Below are 20969 nucleotides of genomic sequence, written 5' to 3'. Positions count from 1 at the left end.
ATCCATTCATCCATCAATCTTTCTCTCCATCTGTCCATCTATCTCTGCATCCATCCATCCACCAGCTTTCTACCTATCCATTCATCCATCCATCTTTCATTCCATCAGTCCATCTATCTCTCCATCCATCCATCTCTCCATCTCTCTATCCATCCATCCATTCATCTATCAATCTTTCTCTCCATCTGTCCATCTATCTCTGCATCCATCCATCCATCCATCCATCCATCCATCCATCATTTCTCCATCCATCCATCCACCCACCAGCTTTCTACCTATCCATTCATCCATCCATCTTTCGCATCTATCTCGCCATCCATTATCTATCTCTCTATCCATCCATCTATCCATTCATCCATCTATCTTTCTCTCCATCTGTCCATCTATTTATCTTTCTATCCATCCATCTTATACCACCCAAGAAAGTTTTCCCGACCTCCTGAATATATACACCCATCCATTTTTTTAGCCCATTCGCTAAATGTACCCTTCTGTCACAAGACTCCCTATGCTGGTTTAAGCCTACTGTAGTAGTTGCACTGAAACAGAAAAAATCATTATACCTGGGGGATTGTGGTTGACAGATTTAGCATTTCTAGTTGATTAGACAGCTTGATGATGGCTATCTAATTACTCAGCACAGTCCAAAATACAATCAGCTTTCATCCAGGAACATTTCCAAATTGTAAAACGCCGGTAAATGTTTCTATATACGGAAACCCAGTCACTGCCTTTGTCCGCAGTTCCGTCCAACCTAATAATATGTTTGGAGTTATTATTAGCCACCGCCGGTCCCTGAACAGTTAACATGTCTATTAAAGATGTTTTCTCTTTTGAGATGCAAAGCTAAAAATAACAGGTATTACGAACCTATGATGACACTTCAAATGCTTTCCACTGTTTACATACCGCATTGATTGGATGGCATGTCTTAATGATGGACTAAACTAAAGGAAGAGTTTAAAAATAGAGATTGAAAATGGCAAGCAGCATCCAGAAAGACACCAACGAAGGGATCAAGACAATGCTCATATTTAAGCAGTCATCCAGTACCCCCCAAAAATAGCCTCCTCTTGCGTTTAGAAATAACTCAGGTCGGGGATGAAAAGAGTAGAGTTCTACATTTAGGCAAGAAAAAGGAAATGCACAGGTACAGTATAGGTGGCACCTTGCTCAATAGGAGTAACTGGGAGAGGGATCTTGGCGTCCTAGTGGACAACCATTTAAATATGAGCCAGCCGTGTGCAGCAGCTGCCAAAAAAGCCAACACAGTTCTAGGCTGCATCAACAGAATCAAGATCACGTGAAGTGTTAATACCACTTTATAATGCTTTGGTAAGGCCACACTTGGAATATAGCATCCAGTTTTGGTCGCCACGATGTAGAAAAGATATGGAGACTCTAGAAAGAGTGCAGAGAAGAGCAACAAAGAGGATTAGGGGAGACTAAAACATTTGAAGAACGGTTGCAGGAACTGGGTATGTCTAGTTTAATGAAAAGAAGGACCAGGGGAGACAGGATAACAGTCTTCCAATATCTCAGGGGTTGCCCCAAAGAAGAGGGAGTCAAACTATTCTCCAAGGCACCTGAAGGCAGAACAAGAAGCAATGGGTGGAAACTAATCAAGGAGAGAAGCTAGTTAGAACTGAGGAGTAATTTCCTGACAGTAAGAACAATTAATCAGTGGAATAGTTTGCCTCCAGAAGTTTTGAATGCCCCAACACTGGAAATTTTAAGAAGATATTGGATAACCATTTGTCTGAAACGGTATAGGGTTTCCTGCCTAGGCAGGGGGTTGGACTAGAAGACCTCCAAGGTCCCTTCCAACTCTGCTATTGTAAATATTGTATCCAACTTTTTAGATTTCTGGATTTCCAGAATTCCTCAACCAGCAGGATAGCTAGATAGAGATGATAGATCAGTTTGTGGCGAACTCCCATAATTTAATGCCCCCTGTGCACCGTGCCACCTGCATATGCACATGTGACCTCTCCCCCTACCCCACTGCCCCGCAAATGCGCGCGTGGCTTTCTCGGAGCCTGGGGAGGGCGAAAATGCCCCGCCCATTTTCCAACTTCCAGTGGGCTTCGTAGGACCGTTTTTCGCCCTCCCCAGCCTCCAGAGGCTTTCTAGTTGCCTGGGGAGGGCGAAAAATGTCCCAACGAATAAACCGGAAGTTCAGAAATGGATGTTTTTCTCCCTCCGGAAGTTTCCGAACTTCTGGTTTTTCATGTTGAGCGTTTTTTCACCCTCCAGAGGCTTCAGGAAAGCCAAAAATCAAGGACGAAAATCAGCTGGCCAGCGCGTGCTGGAGCTGACAGGGCAATGCCTCGTGTGCCCTCAGAAATGGCTCGGCGTGCCACCTGTGCCATAAGCTTGCCATCACGGTGATAGATGATAAAAATAAACGATAAATAATGGATGGATGGATGGAGGACAGACAAATAGATAGCATAGACTTACGAAAGGAGCCCTGAAGGATTAGAGCATACACAGAGTGTAACCTAATTCAGCTTTTGTTAAATTGCTGTTGAGAGAAGCTCCATTGTAACCTAATGTGCCAACTTCTAGGCGAATTGCCAAGCTTAGCTGGTAACCTTGCTTGCAACTTGAAATGTGTGTTCAGCATTCCCTAACAAAGCTCTGTCTTACTGTATTTTTTGGAGTATAAGACGCACCGGAGTATAAGACGCACCAAGGTTTCAAAGAGGCTTAAAAAAAAAAAAGTAGGTAGGTAGATAGAGGGATAGAGAGGGAGAGAAAGAAAGAGGGAGATATACAATAGGTTGTTAGTGAGAGAGAGAGAGAGAGACAGAGAGAGTAGTTAGTTAGTTAGTTAGTTAGTTAGTTAGTTAGGTAGGTAGGTAGGAAGGTAGGTAGGTAGGTAAAGGGATAGAGAGAGCGAGAGAAATAGAGAGAAATACAGTAGATAGGTAGGGAGAGAGAGAGTAGGAGGTAGGTAGGTAGGTAGAGGGATAAAGAGAGAGAAATACAGTAGGTAGGTAGGGAGAGAGAGAGGGTAGGTAGGTAGATGTTTCCAGGTGTATTTATCCATGTGCTGGAGAAGGAAATCGCTGACAATCTGCAGGACCTAAGACTTTGTTTCTGCTGGCCCAGCACTTGATCAATCTAATTCTCATCAATCAGTCAAAGAGCTTTCCAAAAGGGGGAAAAAAGTTTTTGCATTCTGCAAACCTCCCCAAAACAGCCCGTTTTTCACGAAAACAGGACCGTTGTTGTTTTCTTTAAAAAAGGCATGAATAGCCTTGGGGGAGGCTTGCAGAGTGCTCCGGGGGGGGGGGCGGGGCAAAAAATGAGCAAAAAAAATTGCATGCATAGCCTCTTTTTTTGAGGAAAAAAGGTGCGTCTTATACTCCGAAAAATACAGTATATGCCAGAAAATGTATTTCTTTCCCCTTCTAAAGTCTATTGTTTTCAATGCGCTGAGAAAAATCATGGGGTTTGTGTAACATGAAATAACGTTTCTAACACTACGACAAACTGTACAAGCTGTGCGAGGACTAGATGAAGTTGAAGAAAAAGTTTTTTTTCACGACTGGACGGTGACGCTCACGCCTGTTTTTTGTCCTCTCTCTCTGCCTGCTCTGTTAAGGTGGGAGATAAAAATGCCGTCAAGTCTTTTTTTGCTTTCTGCAGAAAATAAAAACTGATTATCGGTAGCCTCGTGCTCAGAGTTTCATTGGAATTATCAGATTCTGAGCTGAATTCAAAAACCTTAAACTTATTTTCGGGGAAACACGGTTAACACGCTCTTCGACATGAAAAACTTAGGACAGAAGCTTTGAGGGGGGGAAATACGCTCTACATGGGGCAGCCTTTGAAGAGTATTCTGAGACTTCAACTTGTCCAGAATGCAGCCGCGCGAGCGATTGTGGGTGCACCTCGATACACCCACGTTACACCTATCCTCCGCGAGCTGCACTGGCTACCGATCAGTCTCCGGATATGCTTCAAAGTGCTAGTCGTAACTTATAAAGCCCTTCATGGTATTGGACCTGGGTACTTGAGAGACCGCCTGCTGCCAATTACCTCCCAAAGACCCGTCAGATCTCACAGGGTCGGCCTCCTCCGGGTTCCGTCCACCAGCCAATGCCATCTGGCTACCACCCGGGGGAGGGCCTTCTCTGTAGCAGCTCCGGCCCTTTGGAATGAACTCCCCGCGGAGATCCGGACCCTCACCTCTCTCCAGGCCTTCCGGAAAGCCGTCAAAACCTGGCTGTGCCGGCAGGCCTGGGGTTGATGAGTTCCCCTCCCCTCTCGACTGGTATGGCTGTGTGATTTTCGTGTATTTTAATTATGTGTACTGTTGTTTATGTTCCCTTTCCCCTTTGAGTTGTTCGCCGCCCTGAGTCCCCCCTGGAGAAGGGCGGCATACAAATAAACCAAATACTAATACTAATACTCTTCGCCCTCTCTAACAAGGCAAAACAAAAGCTTCCAGAACTTTCTCCGGTTTCAGCTTAAGGACCACTGAGTTGCAAACTATATATTATACAAGCCCAATACGTTCCAGGTTCAGTGGGTTTCCCAGGTGGGAAATGCGGTTTTTTTTTTTTTTTAATTCCAGTTGTTGTTTCCATTTCTTTCTTTCCTGGAAATGAAATTGTTGAAGGAGAAAAGCCACACAATATATCTGATTGCCAGGCGGTGTCTATTGCGACTTGTCAGTTTAAACGTTCTGTGGTTTAAAAAAAAAAAAACTCCGGATATTGCGGCAGAGGAAAATCATGCAAAAATTGTAAATGTAAACCACCTTCAAAGGAGTGAAATAAAAGCTTTATGGAGGAGATTGCTTTCGAAAATGATCAGTCATCTGCTCTCCCTTTCTAAGCTGCAATGTAGGTTCTTAGCAGGGGGGGAATTTAATTTTTTTTTACTACCGGTTCTGTGGGGGTGGCTTGGCAGACATGGTAGGGGAAGGATACTGCAAAAATCCCCATTCCCTTCCCCACTCCAGGGGAAGGATTCTGCAAAATCTCCATTCCCTCCCCACTCCAGGGGAAGGATACTGCAAAATCCCCATTCCCTCCCCACTCCAGGGGAAGGATACCGTAAAATCTCCATTTCCTCCCCACTCCAGGGGAAGGATACCGTAAAATCTCCATTTCCTCCCCACTCCAGGGGAAGGATACTGCAAAATCCCCATTCCCTCCCCACTCCAGGGGAAGGATACTGCAAAATCCCCATTCCCTCCCCACTCCAGGGGAAGGATACTGCAAAATCCCCATTCACTCCCCATTCCAGGAGAAGGATACTGTAAAATCTCCATTCCCTCCCCACTCCAGGGGAAGGATACTGTAAAAACTCCATTCCCTCCCCACTCCAGGGGAAGGATATTGCAAAACCTCAATTCCCTCCCCACTCCAGGGGAAGGATGCTGCAAAATCTCCATTCCCTCCACACTCCAAGGGAAGGATACCGTAAAATCTCCATTTCCTCCCCACTCCAGGGGAAGGATACTGCAAAATCCCCAGCCAGAGGTTGTATTTGAGAGTTTTCCAAACTACTCAAAATTTCCGCTACCGGTTCTCCAGAACCTGCTGAATTTCACCCCTGGTTCTTAGCCATATGCGCCGTGTATAAAATAACTTCAAGAGGTACACAACAAATTGCTGCGTTTGGTGGGTTTTAAATATTGTATGTTCGGCACCGAGTGCCGAAAAGGGAGCACATTTCGGCACCGAGTGCCGAAAAGGGAGCACATGCTCTCGTCTTGGCCACAACCTGGAAGAGGAGCTGCCCAGGGAGCATGCGCGTGCCAGAAAATGAATTTTTGGTTTCCGGCATGAGCGTGGCACCATCCGGCTAGTCTTCCAGTTAGTGGCAGAACTGCGTGCGCAACGATCACCTGGCTGGCGCCTATGCTCACGCTGGAAAATGGAAGAACAGCTCTCCCAGCTGATCGTCATCTATGCATGCGCGGCAGAAACCCGGAAGAGGAATGGGGCGAACTGCGTGTGCCAGACAACATGGCTCCGCATGCCACTTCGGGCACACGTGTCATAGGTTCGCCATCACAGTTCTAGAGTCTCAACATCTTTTTTTTATAACTCAGCCAAAACTGGATGTAGTACTCTAGGTGTGGCCTTACTAAGGCTTTACCGAGAGGTATTAGTACCTCACTTGATCTTGATTGTGTATCCCTCTATTAATGCAATTTAGGATTGCATTGGCTTTTTTGGCTGCCGCTGCGCACTGTTAATGGCCCACAGGGCAGAAAGACATGGAGACATCTCATGGATTGTGTTATTAAACTAGATTTTAAGTTTCCTCTTCTTCCCTCTCGCCGCCTGTTTTCCATTTCTTCTGCTCTCTGCTTCTCATTCTTTTTCTGCATTTCTCATAACGTTGCTTCTCCCAAAGGGAAACAACTCAGTGTATTTCTTCCATCTATAAAACAAGAAAATTACACTCGGTGTGAAGAGGTAGTACTTGTTCTGACCGAGGCTTCCCGAGAGCATGAAGCCAACTCCTGGACCTGACAAAAAACTTCTTTATTAATTCACTGTGAATTCTTATTCACATCCAGCAAAGTCTTTCAAGGGAGGATTTACAGTCACAGACCTTATCTGGCTTGGAGAGCTGCCAGGCCGATATCTGCAAAACTTGGCAAGGAGTCTCGGAGAGTCACAAACCAATTAAGTGAACTAATGGTCTCTTGCAAACTCCACTCCCCTTTCGCTCCTCTTTTATTTCCTCTGGGAGGGGCCCTTCATCGTCCACCTGTGGCCTTCCTCCCAAGTCGACCCCTCTTCTTTAGCTGCTCCCTCCGTCTGGCCACTCTGCGCATGCGCACACTGGGAACAGGCTCCAGCTGTTCTTCTGCCTTACTGATGTCTGACTCTGAAGGCAGCTGATAACTGGCCTACGGCTCTGGCCCCCTCTCTCCCTCCGACACACAGCCCTCGTCCGAGCCTTCCCCAGACTCCAGGACTGGCCCATCATCCTCCCCAACCTCCTCACTCTCCGAAAGATCCGCTGGTGAGCCACAACAGTATTTTCCATTAGAGAGCCTAGTCTTGAGGGGTGTGACATAATGATATATTGCGCAGATCATGAATTTCTAGTATTTTTTTTTTAATTTATTGCCATTGCACTCTTCCCTTGAAAAGCGGCGAGAGATTTGCATAGCTGCTGCTGTATCATCTGGTTGTGTTGGGAAAATGTTTTTTGGAATAAACGCCTCAAATCTGTTGCTTTTCATCTCTTAGTCTTACGAGTCTGCAGACAAGATAGTCTCTTTTTTAAAAAAAAAAAATCTCAGTGGAACAATTTTGGGGGTGGGGGAGAAACGTGCTTTATAAAAAAAAAGCAAGGAAGAAAAGAACGAATCAAAACCATAAATTAATAAATCATACATTAACGGGTTATAAATCTTATTGCCAAACTGATTATGTCATTAAGCGTTAATGGGGCCCTCGATGACATGAGGGTTTGACATCCCTGGGTTAGAGGCACCAAAACCTGGTTTTTGAGATGAAGACCTTGATTCAATCCATCCATCCATCTTTATTCACTTGTAGACCAATAATAAAACCCACAATGAAGTAACAGAATAACAAAGTCAGAAAGGACCTTGGAGGTCTTCTAGTCCAACCCCCTGCTTAGGCAGGAAACCCTACACTGCTACAGACAAAGGCTTATCCAACATCATCTTAAAAACTTCCAGTGTTGGAGAACTCAGTTGTTCCACTGATTAATTGTTCTAACTGTCAGGAAATTTCTCCTTAGTTCTAGGTTGCTTCTCTCCTTGGCTAGTTTCTGTTCTGACCCCCTCCTCCGTCCAGTAACGAACGCCGAGACAAGCTTAACTGGAATTTCACAGCACTTTATTAGCAGGAAACATAAACCTCGGTGGCTGAAAGCCAAGCAAAACAAACAGATAAGAACCTTGGCAGCAACTCAGACTTCAACAGAGACAGATAACAGCGTCTCCAGCGTTACGAATGAAGTTGAATCCTGCAAACCAGACTCCTCCCAGAGTCCCTCCTTAAATACAATCTTGAGAGGAGCCTAATTACAATCACCTGGGTCCAATTATCTTTTGTAACTGCGTAGCTGTTCTCTCGGGGCATCCAGGACCACCTCTCTCGTCTCCTCGTCACAACTCCAAAGCATGACGTCAGGAGCACGCTCCCTTCGGCTTTCACCACTGCTCCATGCCTCAGGCGCCTCCTGGTGGCCAACCAGCCTCTCTGCACCCTGCTCGGAGTCTGAACCCTGGTCCAGGGTCCTCCACTTCTTCCAGAGCCGACTCATAAGGCCCTTCACTGGCGGAGTCTGTTTGGAGCTCCAACAGCTCCTGCTGGGCCACAACAGTTTCCATCCATTGCTTCTTGTCCTACCCTCAGGTGCTTTGGAGAATAGGTTGACACCCCCCCCTCTTCTTTGTGGCAGCCACTCAAATATTTGAAGACTGCTGTCATGTTACCCCTAGTTCTTTTGCTTATTAAACTACATTAAAGTAGATTATACTTCCCCAAACGGTTCTTCATATGTTTTAATTTAAATTAATATAATTAATTTAATTGCTCTAAAAGATCGAAAAAGAATGAAGCAATATCTTGGCGTGTAGTACAAACCAAGAACAGCATTTTAACGGTGGTCAAGGAATAATAATAACAACTTCAGGGAGAGAAGGGAAAGGAAAGGAGGAAGGAAGGAAGGAGAGAAGAAAGAGAAGAAAGGGGGGTAGGAAGGAGGGAGGGAAGGAGGGAGGGAAGCAAGGAGGGAAGGAAGGAGGGAAGAAAGGAGAGAAGGAGAGAAGAAAGGAGGGAAGGAAGGAGGGAATGTAGGAGAGAAGGAAGGGGGAAGGAAGGAGGAAAGGAAGGGGGAAAGGAAGGAGAGAAGGAGAAAAGAAAGGAGGGAAGGAAGGAGGGAAGGAAGGAAGGAGGGAAGGAGAGAAGGAGGGAAGGGGAAGGAGGGAGGGAAGGAAGGGGAGTAGGAGAGAAGAAACGAGGGAAGGAAAGAGGGAGGGAGGGAAGAAGAAGTAGGACCGTTGTAAGATAAGATGGATCTATGGGATGTTAAAAAAGCAATCTTCAAGTATATTGTCAACAGTAGGGAAAAATTGTTATAAATACATATTATTAATAACAGTTATGAGATCATATAATTGTGAATGTATATATGAAATTGATAAAATAAAATAAAATAAAAAAAAACTTCAGATAAGACAAGTAAGAATGAGGGGGATAATTTACAAAAAATAAGAGATCATAATTTATATGTTCTTTATTAAAAAAAATTTCTACAGCCACCCAATTTGTGCATAGGTGACTCCAAGCGGCATGCAACGTTTAAAAATTTGAACGATCCCTCCAAAAATAAAACTGTTACAAGAGCAAAGATAAGCAGGGGGCAGAGAAAAGGCGAAAGAAAGGAAGACGTTTCTCTCCTTTTTAAAATAATATTGAAAACTGGGATCATCCAACGGCCCTGAATAGTGCTCAATTCAGAATAGAGTTGTTGTTTTTTTTAAAAAAGTGAATTATTAATTTAATCATGGAACTTATTTCACTGAAGATATACTGAGGGTCACCAGCTACAATAGGTTGTTATGCAAATGCTAGAAAATACAGTTTTACCACCTTTCTTGACACAGTTTTTAAAGGAATCACTGCAGTTCTTAAGTTCGTAACACAGCTGTTAAGTGAATCTGTTAAGTTGGCTTAGCTCGTCAGAAGGTCGCAAAAGGGGACTCCGGGACACTGCAACTGTCGTTAAGTACATGCCAGTTGCCAAGCCTTCTGAATTTTGGTCACATGGTCGTGGAGATGCATTTATCTCAGTGAGAGCCTCAGAAGGGAGACGGGAGACGTTTATATTTTAAAGCTCGTTCATCGTTCGGCATCTTCTCCTTCGCCGACTGTCAGGAAATCGTAGTCCCATTTGATTTCACGCGGTTGCCTTGGCAATAACTAAGGCTACCCATCCATTTTATCTGCCCAATTTGAAATCTATTAATAGGGAAACAAAAATGATGTGTGGGGGGGGGAGGGAAACCACTTCATTCTCGTCCACGGCTTTGGGAAGGATGCAGGGGCGAGCTTCAAAATTTTTCAGCAACGGGTTCTCTGCCTGGTTGCTGGGTGAGTGTCGGTGTGGTGGGTGTGGCCTAGTTGGCCTCTTGCACCACGTTGGGGGGGGATTTTCACCTTCCCCATGCTCCGGAGGCTTTCGCCGCGTCTCTGGGAGGGCAAAAACTGCCTCCCTCAGGTTCTGGAGGCCCTACGGTGGCCAGAAATGGGTCCATGTCTGGCCTTCCGGAACTCCCAGGAGGCCCGTTTTCCCCCCTCTCCAAGCCTCCACACAGACCTGCACTTACTGTATTTTTTGGAGTATAAGACGCACCTTTTTCCCCCCAAAAAAGGGGTTGAAAATCTGGGTGCGTCTTATACACTGAATACAGCATTTTTGGCCTCCCGAAACCCCACTCACTTCACCAAAATAGCCGTGCATAGCCTTTAGGAGGCTTCCAGAGTGCTCCTGGGGGCTGGGGAGGGCAGAAATGAGTGAAAATGGGCCGTTTTTTGCTCGTTTTTGCCCCCCCCCCCAGCACCCAGAAGCACTCGATAAGCCTCCTAAAAGCTATGCATGCCATTTTTTGACAAAAAAAAGGACCGGTTTTGGGAGGTCTGCAGAGTGCAAGAACTTTTTTTTTAATTTGCCTCTTCAAAATTTTGGTGCGTCTTATACTCCGGTGCATCTTATACTCCGAAAAATACGGTACCTCGCGTCCAAAACGGGCCGCATGGGGACTCCTGGGAGGGGCAGGGTGGGAGGGGAGGGGCCAAACAAGGATGGGATTTGGAGGTTCTCCGAACCGGCCATAACGTTAGCTACGGGTTCTCCCGAACCCGAGCTAACCCGTAGCAGCCCACCCCTGGAAGGATGGAATAGGGTAAGACAGGGAGCATAGCTTGCTTTAAAAAAAACAAACACGTTCAATTGGAAGCTCATTGCAGCGATAATAAAAATATCCAATGAATTTGGTGTACGGCTTCACCTTTATTTTTGAGGATGTGAAAACAGGTTTTACAGGTGAGAAAACTTGACCTATCTGGATAAGCAAACTTCACCCATCAGAGCACGCAACAAGAATCAATCACACCCGGAGATTAAAAAAAAAGTGGGCAGCCTTAAATGGAAATCTGAGATTGGTGTTGGGTCACCTTGTCGCTGTTTAATCCCATGTTACTTTTTCCCGAGGATAAAGTCTATTTTATTTGCAGCCTGTCCAAGGGAAGCTGATTTTCTTTTAGAAGGTCAAATTAATTCCTCCCTTCCTTCCTGTCTTTTCTTCCTAGTTCTTCTGTCCTACCGTCCTTCCTCCCTTTCTTTTCTTCCTAGTCCATCCTCCCTTCCTTCCCGTCTTTTCTTCCTAAGTCTGTCCTTCCTTGCTTCCTTTCTTCTCTTCCTAGTCCATCCTTCTTTCCTGTCTTTTCTTCCTAGTCCATCTGTCCTACCGTTCTTCTTCCTTTCTTTTCTTCCTAATCCTTCCTTCCTGTCTTTTCTTCCTAGTCCGTCCTTCCTTCCTTCCTTTTCTTCTCTTCCTAGTGCATCCTCCCTTCCTTCCCATCTTTTCTTCCTAGTCTGTCCTTCCTTTCTTTTCTTCTCTTCCTAGTGCATCCTTCCTTCCTGTCTTTTCTTCCTAGTCTGTCCTTCCTTCCTTTCTTTTCTTCTCTTCCTAGTCCATCCTTCCTTCCTGTCTTTTCTTCCTAGTCCGTCCTTCCTTCCTTCCTTTTCTTCTCTTCCTAGTGCATCCTTCCTTCCTGTCTTTCCTTCCTAGCCCGCTATCCTTCCATCCTTCCTTTCTTCTCTTCATGGTCCATCTGTCCTACCATCCTTCTTCCTTTCTTTTCTTCCTAATCCTTCCTTTCTGTCTTTTCTTCCTAGTCTGTCCTTTCTTTCTTCTCTTCCTAGTCCTTCCTTCCTTCTCTTCCTAGTCCATCCTTCCTTCCTGTCTTTTCTTCCTAGTCTGTCCTTCCTTCCTTTCTTTCTTTTCTTCCTAGTCCGTCCTTCCTTCCTTCTCTTCCTAGTCCATCCTTCCTTTCTTTCTTCTCTTCCTAGTCCATCTGTCCTACCGCCCTTCTTCCTTTCTTCTCTTCCTAGTCCTTCCTTCCTTTCTTTCTTTTCTTCCTAGTCCATCCTTCCTTCCTGTCTGTTCTTCCTAGTCCACTGTCCTTCCATCCTTCCTTTCTTTCTTCTCTTCCTAGTGCATCCTTCCTTCCTGTCTTTCCTTCCTAGCCCGCTGTCCTTCCATCCTTCCTTTCTTCTCTTCATGGTCCATCTGTCCTACCGTCCTTCTTCCTTTCTTTTCTTCCTAATCCTTCCTTTCTGTCTTTTCTTCCTAGTCTGTCCTTCCTTTCTTCTCTTCCTAGTCCTTCCTTCCTTCTCTTCCTAGTCCATCCTTCCTTCCTGTCTTTTCTTCCTAGTCTGTCCTTCCTTCCTTTCTTTCTTTTCTTCCTAGTCCATCCTTCCTTCCTTCTCTTCCTAGTCCGTCCTTCCTTCCTTCCATCCATCCTGTCTTTTCTTCCTTCCTGTCTTTTCTTCGTAGTCTGTCTGTCCGTCCTTCCTTTCTCCCTTCCTTTCTCCCTTCCTTCCTCCCTGGTTTTGGACAACACCGGCAGTCCTCAGGTTAGGACCCCAATCGAGCCCCTAACTTACTGTCATAAATAAGAACCGGTGGCCAATCATCTGATTTTGATCATCTGACCACCGGAGAGGCTGCGATTGTCGTAAGTGTGAAAAACGGCTTTTTCCAGTGCCGTCATAACTTCGAACGGTCCCTAAACAAACTGTTGTTCGTCGAAGGCTACTTTGTACCAGGTCTCCTGCCTGAACAGAGGGTTGGAGTAGAAGACCTCCAAGGCCCCTTCCAACTCCTGTTATTCCAGAAAGCAGGGTGGATAAAAACTGATGGGTTTTTTAAACAAACAAACAAACAAACATTTTTAAAGATTTAAATTGGATTTTTTTTTTATTTGTATCAAATTTATTTTAATAAAATGCTTTTGGAGTAAAAAAAATCTCTCTAAATATAAAATACGAAATGGAGCTTAGTTACAGAGCGTGAGGCTGTTTATTATGCAATATTGGGACTCTCGGTGAGTCAACAGCGGGACAGAGGAGGATCCGCTGCGGGAAAGAGACGAGAGTGGCTCTTTACAAATTATGATTTCGATCAAAGTTTCAAAGCTTAATAGCATTTGTATGCCGCCCAATCCTGTGGGACTCCGGGCGGCTAACAATACAAATCAAAAAGAATAGAAGAAAAGAAAAGATAGATTTAAAAACACACCATGCACTCCGTTCTAAGTGGGGCTGGACCATATTTTGGGGTCAACAGCCCCAGGCCTGCTGGAACAGCCAGGTTTTAGTGGCCTTACGGAAGGCCGGGAGAGTGGGAAGGGTCCGGATCTCTGCGGGGAGATCATTCCACAGGGCCGGAGCAGCTACAGAGAAAGACCTCCCACCGAGGAGTCGCCAACCGGCATTGCCCGGCCTACCTGGAGGAGGCCCAATCTGTGTGATCGAGTTGATGTAAATCAAGCCTTTTTACTAGTGATGCAAATCACGATTTAAACTGACTCAACCCTCTGCTGGAAAGAGCATTTTTGTAAGGGTAAAAGCCACACCTGACTTTGGCCTTTCCATTATATTGCATTTATTTAGAAATATTAGTGGTCATTCATGTTCGGACGGTTCCTTCCCCCGCCGGCTGTGAAGTCCTTCAACCGATTTGGAACAAATGATAGAAAAAGTGGAAGACAAGATGTTCCCAGAGCAAAGGTCAAAAATGAATGTAAATAGTCATTATAGGCATTATATCAAACGGTTACTTTAGTACTTTGCATTGCTAAACCGTTTTAACAATGTTTTCCGTCTCTTAAACTGAAAATAAAGGGCGGAATTCTCTTTAAAAAGTTGAATGATACATACATGACTGTGTTAATACCTGCCAGCTGTTGGAACATCTGTAAACCACAGCCCACAATCAGCTGCCTTCGGGTCGGAGGATAAGTCAGCATTCGATAGATTACCGGTCCACCTTTAAAAGAAAGAGAGGGGGGGGGGAAGGTTTTAATTCATTTAGCATTTCAAACTACCACTTTTCAAAGTCCTCGATTTGCTTAGTGAGTGTTCTGTTCTGACCCAGCTCCCCAAACACGACAAACCCTCGGAAGCGAACTCAAAAGATTCCTTTATTACGAGCGCTGGCAGCCCCAGCAAAAAATTCCTCTCTCACCGCAGACTAATACGTCCGTCCAGCAGGGAGATGAATAGTTGTCTGCCACATCTATTCATCTCCACCCCCTGCCCTTTATCCCCAGTGCTAGAGTGGGGCTTTGTTAGCAGTGGTGGCGCTTTCTTCTCAAGGACCAGCCCATAGATTTCCACTGCTCTCCTCTCCTCCTTCTCAAGGACCAGCCCATAGATTTCCACTGCTCTCCTCTCCTCCTTCTCAAGGACCAGCCCATAGATTTCCACTGCTCTCCTCTCCTCCTTCTCAAGGACCAGCCCATAGATTTCCACTGCTCTCCTCTCCTCCTTCTCAAGGACCAGCCCATAGATTTCCACTGCTCTCCTCTCCTCCTTCTCAAGGACCAGCCCATAGATTTCCACTGCTCTCCTCTCCTCTGACTTCTGTGCATCTGTGCGTCAGGCACTGGACCCAGCTGTTCCTCCTCTTCCTCATCAGCCACCTCCAGACCTGGGGGCTGTTGACTCTCCATCTGAGGGCTGACGGACAGCCCAGGCTCCGCCTCCCCCCCCTCTCTTTCTCTTTCTCTCTCTCTCTCTGCCAGCTCCATTCCCTCTTCCCCCTTGGAGCTCTCAGGTTGCCTTGATGCTGACCCTAACTCCCACACCCCTTCCTCATCCGATTCAGCTGCTGGGGGGGAGGGGGGAGGCTGCCGACAGGCCACAGCACATTCCAAGTCACAACAGCACTGAAAAAAAGCTACTTAGGAGGGTTATTTTCACCCTTACAACGGCTGCTAAAAGGACAACGTTTTGTATTCCGAAATGTTTATACTGTTAAAACCTGTGTGGTTTTGAAACACAACTGCAATATTGACTTCAGAATGAAAGTATTCTAAAGGGGACAACAAAACCTTTGATGTTAATTACTCAGTGGCCAGAGAGGCGTTGTAACATCTAACCTCGCTGATTCTTCTGTTTACATGAGAAAAACTTCAGGGCATTTTGCTCCAAGTGAAGCTTCAATTGATCACAATTCTTGTGCCGTTGGAAGGGGGAAAAATGCATCTTTTATTATTTTTATACCTTCCAGGGTGAAATTCCAGGAAATCTAACATTGAGCAATACTGATATTCTTACTACAGGTAGTCCTCAACTTACAACAGCTCATTTAGTGGCGGAAGTTACAACAGCACTGAGAGAAGTCGCTTAGGATGGTTTTTCCCACTTGGCACCGTCCCCCATGATTCATGCGATCCAAATTCAGAGGCTTGGCAACACTCATACTTACGACGGTTGTAGTGTCCCGGGGGTCACGTGATCCCCTTTTGCGACTTTCGGACAAGCCAAGTCAATGGGGAAAAGCCGGATTCACTTAACAACCGTGATGCTAATCTAAACAACTGGAGTGATTCACTTAACAACTGTGGCAAGAAAGGCCGCATAATTTCTTTCTGACTTTTCAAAACAAATAAAGCATATGTAACGGACCAGTTATCGAAGTTAAAGAATAAAAAGCAATAAAAATGAAAATTCTCCGGTGTATTACAATGGCTCTTAGTCATACAGGAGTAAGAAACTACAAGTTGGCTGATTCACAACAGAGAAGACAAACCTGAACAGAGAGAAAGATATTATGCCCTCTTTCCCTGAAAATAAGACCTCCCCAAATAATAAGCTGTTGTGACTCAGCAGATGTCTTCTGTGAGTCTTTTCAGGATGCAAGATTAACACTGCAGCTGGGGCTGGTGAGTGGCGTGTTCTGGGGATAAAAGGACGGATGGTGCCACACCCTGGTTGCAGGAGTCAACGTTCCTTGGTTCATTCAACATTGATTGATCATCAGTCGTGGTTTATGTAAGATACACTTGGATAAGTGCTTTGTTTCCTGTAACCCTGATTCAAGGCTACACTTGGAGAAGTGCATTGCTTGTAAGAGTTGTTTTGTATTCTGTTATCTGCTGGAAAGAGACTTTATTTCTGTTTATTTTGGGGCTCGCAGCCAGCCCAAGCCGAGAACTGATAAAGAGAGTTCCTTTTAAGTTTGTCTGCCTGCAGTTTGTTATCGAGCCGAGAAGGGGGGACAGAACAATAAGCCCAATCAGGCTTTTGAGCGCATGCGCTCAAATAAGACCTTCCTAAAAATATTGCAACCCAGCAGCAGCCATGAGGTGATCACGCTCGCCGCCTCCTGCACCTCAAAAATAATAAGATTATATACAAAGGTTAACAAAAAAGAATTAAGTTAGATACAGTTAAGTTTTGATTATTAGGGGTAAAATGTTATGATACAGGATATAGTCAAATAAAGGAGGGATAATGATGACAACATATTTATCAGCACAAATGCAACACAAATGTAACAAAAAGGCAACATTAAAAATAATGGCTTTCTGTCTGGATGGTCTCCTGGGGTGAGCCGATAGACAGAGAAAGGAAGCAGTATGCTTCCTCCCATATTTGGGCACAATAGGGGTTGTGACACAATACATACCTATTTCCCTGGCTTAGCTGATAAAGGAGGAGAGACTGTGGCTTAATGGCTAACACAACTGCCTAATATGTAATACAGCACAGGTTCTAATTCCAGTAAGGGTATGGCTAGCTGATGAGAGCTAAATAGCTTGAAATAGATCTATACTAGACTCCCTTTATTTATTTATCAGCACAAATGCAACACGTATGTATCTATGTATGTATGTATGTATGTATGTATGTATACATGCATGCATATGCATGTATGTATAATATGTATATAAGGAAACTAGATGAAAATTGGCAATAGCGATTTGGAAAGGAGGATTAGAAAAGTCTGTTATTAAATATTATGGATGTTTAGCTAGAATAGGACATAAGGATTCTGTGTTATTGGAGGATTTTAGAAATATTAAATGAAATGCCAGTATGTGGTTATGCATTAAATTTCGGTATATTTTATGATGATGGACATTTAAACAATTATAGTCAAATAAAAATGGAGGTATGAGGGTAACATGTATAAATATTTGAGTTAAAATACTTGAGTTAATATGAATGATGCTTGATGACTGTGGAAGCGATGCGCGAAAACCTTTTGTAACCAACTGATATACAGTATGTAAAGAAGGAAGATTTCATGTGTTGTGTTTGTTTTGGAAATTAAAAAAAATAAATTCTAAAAAAATAATAGTAATAATAAGACCTCCCCGAAAATAAGGCCAAATGCTTATCGCACTGTAATGAAAATAAGTATTATTGCTAGCTTAAAAATAGTAAGACTATTAACTCAGACAGTTAAAATAGCTGATGGTGCAAATTGTTTGTGTTTGTTGATGCTCTAAGTTCAACACCGCAAGGCAGAGGAACTGAATTCTTCTATAAATGCTTCGCTTGTGCTCAGTCACTCTTACCCAGGACATAGTAGATACGCAAACATATCTTCGTTTACACAGTTCTCCGCCTTCCAGCTATTGCTTTAAAGGGAAAGGTTCCCCTCGCACATATGTGCTAGTCATTCCTGACTCTAGGGGGAGATGCTCATCATTTCTTCATTTCAAAGCTGAAGAGCCAGCGCTGTCTGAAGACGTCTCCATGGTCATGTGGCCGGCATGACTCAACGCCGAAGGCGCACGGAACGCTGTTCCCTTCCCACCAAAGGTGGTTCCTATTTTTCCACTTGTATTTTTACGTGCTTTTGAACTTCTAGGTTGGCAGAAGCTGGGACAAGGAACGGGAACTTATTCTGTTACACGGCGCTAGGGATTCGAACTGCCAAACTGTGGACCTTTCTGATCGACAAGCTCAGCATTTTAGCCCAAATAAAGTCCTTTTATTTGTAAATCAATTGCATCATAAATATATTAAAGTATTTCTAACAGTGTTCGGTAGACTGACTTTCAAGGCAACGTACAAGACATTCGGAAAGTATTCGCAGGAGAAGGAATGGCAGAACCTAGCGGTGGAGTTAAGAGAGGGGTTAGCCTAGAATCTCTACATGATCACAAAATGAAGTCCAACCTCCTTTGAATTCCATTGACCCATGCCTAACTCTAAGCAGATGCTGCACTGTTATTTTAGAAGATTCCTGTGCGTAGGCACAGGAGCAATGAAGCTGTTTAGTGCCAATTAAACTTCACCTGTGGACTAGTCTTTTGCGCCTAACATATTTCAAACCACAATCTTAAGAAGCAGAAAACTGAAAATATTCATCTCTTCCTAACCGATAAAGTCTAAAATACTTCCTGTTTGCTTCACTACCACCATTTCTGACAATTAAAGTCTCGGAAGATAGAATGGGCAAATTCTTTCTTACCTGGAGTTTTTACTATACAAAATACTATATATTACATTCTACTAGGAAACCTGTATTTATAGGGACGGGAGGAGAAAGGACTGCAGATTTCATTGTTCTAAAGCAGCGTCAGCAAACCTTTTCGGCACTGAGTGCCAAAATGGGAGCACGCGCTCACGAGTGCATGTGCCAGAAACCAGAAAAGAAGCCGCCTGGGGCGCATGTGCGTGCCGGGAAGTTGATCTTTTGGTTTCTGGTGTGCACATGTGCGCTGGCCACCTGGTCTTCCAGTTTCTGGAAGACCAGGTGGCCAGCGAAGTCCAGTTGGCCGGTGCACATGTGCGCGTGCCGGAAACCGAAACAGCCATTGCCCGTAGTGCATTTGTGTGCCGGGAAGATGATTTTAGTTTTCTGGCACACACACACGCACCGGGCTGTTTTTGTTCCGGTTTTCAGCATGCGTGCATGTGCACCAGCCAGCTGGTCTTTGAGTGTGCATGAACGCCAGAAACTAATGACCAGGTGCACATGCAGACCCCAGAAACTGGAAGATCATCTCCCTGGCGCGCGCATGCGCAGAGGGCTACTGCTCTTCCAGTCTCCGGTACTCCTGCGCGCGTGAAAACCATCTGGCCGGCACCTGGAAGAGCAACTGGAGACGGCTCGCATGCCCGGAGAGTTGGCTCTGCGTGCCAGTTCTGGCACGGGTGCCATAGGTTTGCCATCACGGTTCTAAAGTATTTTCATGTATACATTTAAAAACCTGGTGTCAGCGTTCCAAGTATCATGTAGAATTAAATCAGAGTCCAAGGCAAAACAATCCTTAAACTTCCAATTTAATAAAGCAGACATCTTAGCACATCTGTGTAAATCCCAATTCTGGAAATTACATCAGAATCCCACCCAGTTAAAAGTTCATGATCTTGTCCCCACACCCACAATCCATCACATGGTCCAATCTTCTTCTTCCACGCTGGCATCCACACCCAGCTGCTTCTGGTCAGGTGTAAAAGTGCGGAGACAAAAGATGACCTTGGCTTCTAGTAAAGAATGACAACAACACATTCCACAATCCTACTCCTTTCTATTCCCCCCTCCCATCAACTATACTAAAGAAACAGCATAATGAAATAAGAGAAAGTGTGGCAGGCCAAAATTCTAAAAGGAATATAATTGCAGGCCAGACACCTGGAGAGAGAACTGCAGGAAAGATTGTTCTTTCTCTATGCCCAAACTATCTGAAGGCAAGCCATTCCACTGATTAATTGTTCTCATTATCAGGTAATTTCCCCTTCGTTCTAGGCTGCTTCTCTCCTTGATTAGTTTCCATCCGTTGCTTCTTGCCTTGCCTTCTGGTGCTTTGGGCAATAAGTTGACCTCATCTTCTTTGTGGCAACCCCTTAGATATTGGAACCGTTGTTATTGTGTCACCCCAAGTCCTTCTTTTCACTAGACTAGACGTACCCAATCCCTGCAACCGTTCTCCGAATGTTTCGGCCTCCAGTCCTCTAAGAAAAATATCCTTTTCCCTACACATTTAATGATTCATACCATTTGCCGTTCTCTTCTCTGTTTCATCAAAATATGGAGAGTTTTATTTCCACGATTGGCTGTGCTGAGGTTCTAAGGCACTGTAATTCTGTCAAGGGTGGAATTAAATTTTGTAAATATACTAACTGAATTATTCCGCGGTGGCTCTGTGTTGCTCCTGGTATCAGCGACACGGCTGCAAACAAGAGCTTCAACATGGGTTTTGTGGCGAACAGATAGGGGGAGAAGAGTATCATGCTTATCTCCTCGTTTCTTTGCAGTTATTTAATTACGGAAATAATTACCGAAGCTTTTTAAAGAGAGAGAACCAACCGAGGAGCAAGGAGACATTTTCTTGACAGTGAGAACAATTAAGCAATAGGATAAGCTCGCCTCCTGACCACTAATGGTATCCTATTATCTTCACTATCGGTGCGGGAGCGCACGCGTGTCTGGGCATTCGCAGAAGGTCCGTGATGTCTGGGTGGGTGGGAGGAGACTTGAGCTGCCGCCACAACCGCTTCACCCACACCGGTGCGAACCGGCACCATACCACCTCTGCTCCTGAAGTTGTGGGTGCTCCATCACTGGAGGTTTTCAAAAATAGATTGGCAGGCCAAAGATCCAAAAGGAATCGGACTGCAGGTCGACATGGCTCTCTTCATAAACTGGAACTTTGAGCAATACTTTGCCTTGGACTCCGATTTAATTCGGGAGGCTATTTGGAACCCTGACATAAGATTGGACAACCATTTGACCCAGATGATTTAGGGTTGCTTGCCTTGAGCAGGGGGTTGGGCTAGAAGACCTCCCAGGTCCCATCCAGTTCTATCCTTCTAATGCATTCCATTACATAAATAATAGCCGGCTTAGCGACTCGGGGAAGAGAACGGTAAGGGAGGAGTTCCCATATCCTTGTATTGTCCTCCTTCTCCATGATTCA

The 20969-nt window shown here is 44.8% G+C and overlaps 1 protein-coding gene across 1 annotated transcript in view; it reads right to left on the bottom strand.

Moving 5' to 3' along the window:
• The window catches only part of SLC2A13 (solute carrier family 2 member 13), a 98941-nt gene that overhangs the window by 45586 nt on the left and 32386 nt on the right, over window positions 1-20969 (bottom strand). Inside the window, exon 4 of the mRNA XM_032220576.1 lies at window positions 13966-14074. Coding sequence (XP_032076467.1) covers window positions 13966-14074 — 109 coding nt within the window. The remainder of the gene's footprint in view (window positions 1-13965; window positions 14075-20969) is intronic.

The sequence above is a fragment of the Thamnophis elegans genome, chromosome 7 (genome assembly GCF_009769535.1).
Source record: "Thamnophis elegans isolate rThaEle1 chromosome 7, rThaEle1.pri, whole genome shotgun sequence".
NCBI classification, from domain to species: domain Eukaryota; kingdom Metazoa; phylum Chordata; class Lepidosauria; order Squamata; family Colubridae; genus Thamnophis; species Thamnophis elegans.
The sequence above is the reverse complement of the archived record's forward strand: the minus strand, read 5'-3'. Positions and strand labels throughout refer to the sequence as shown.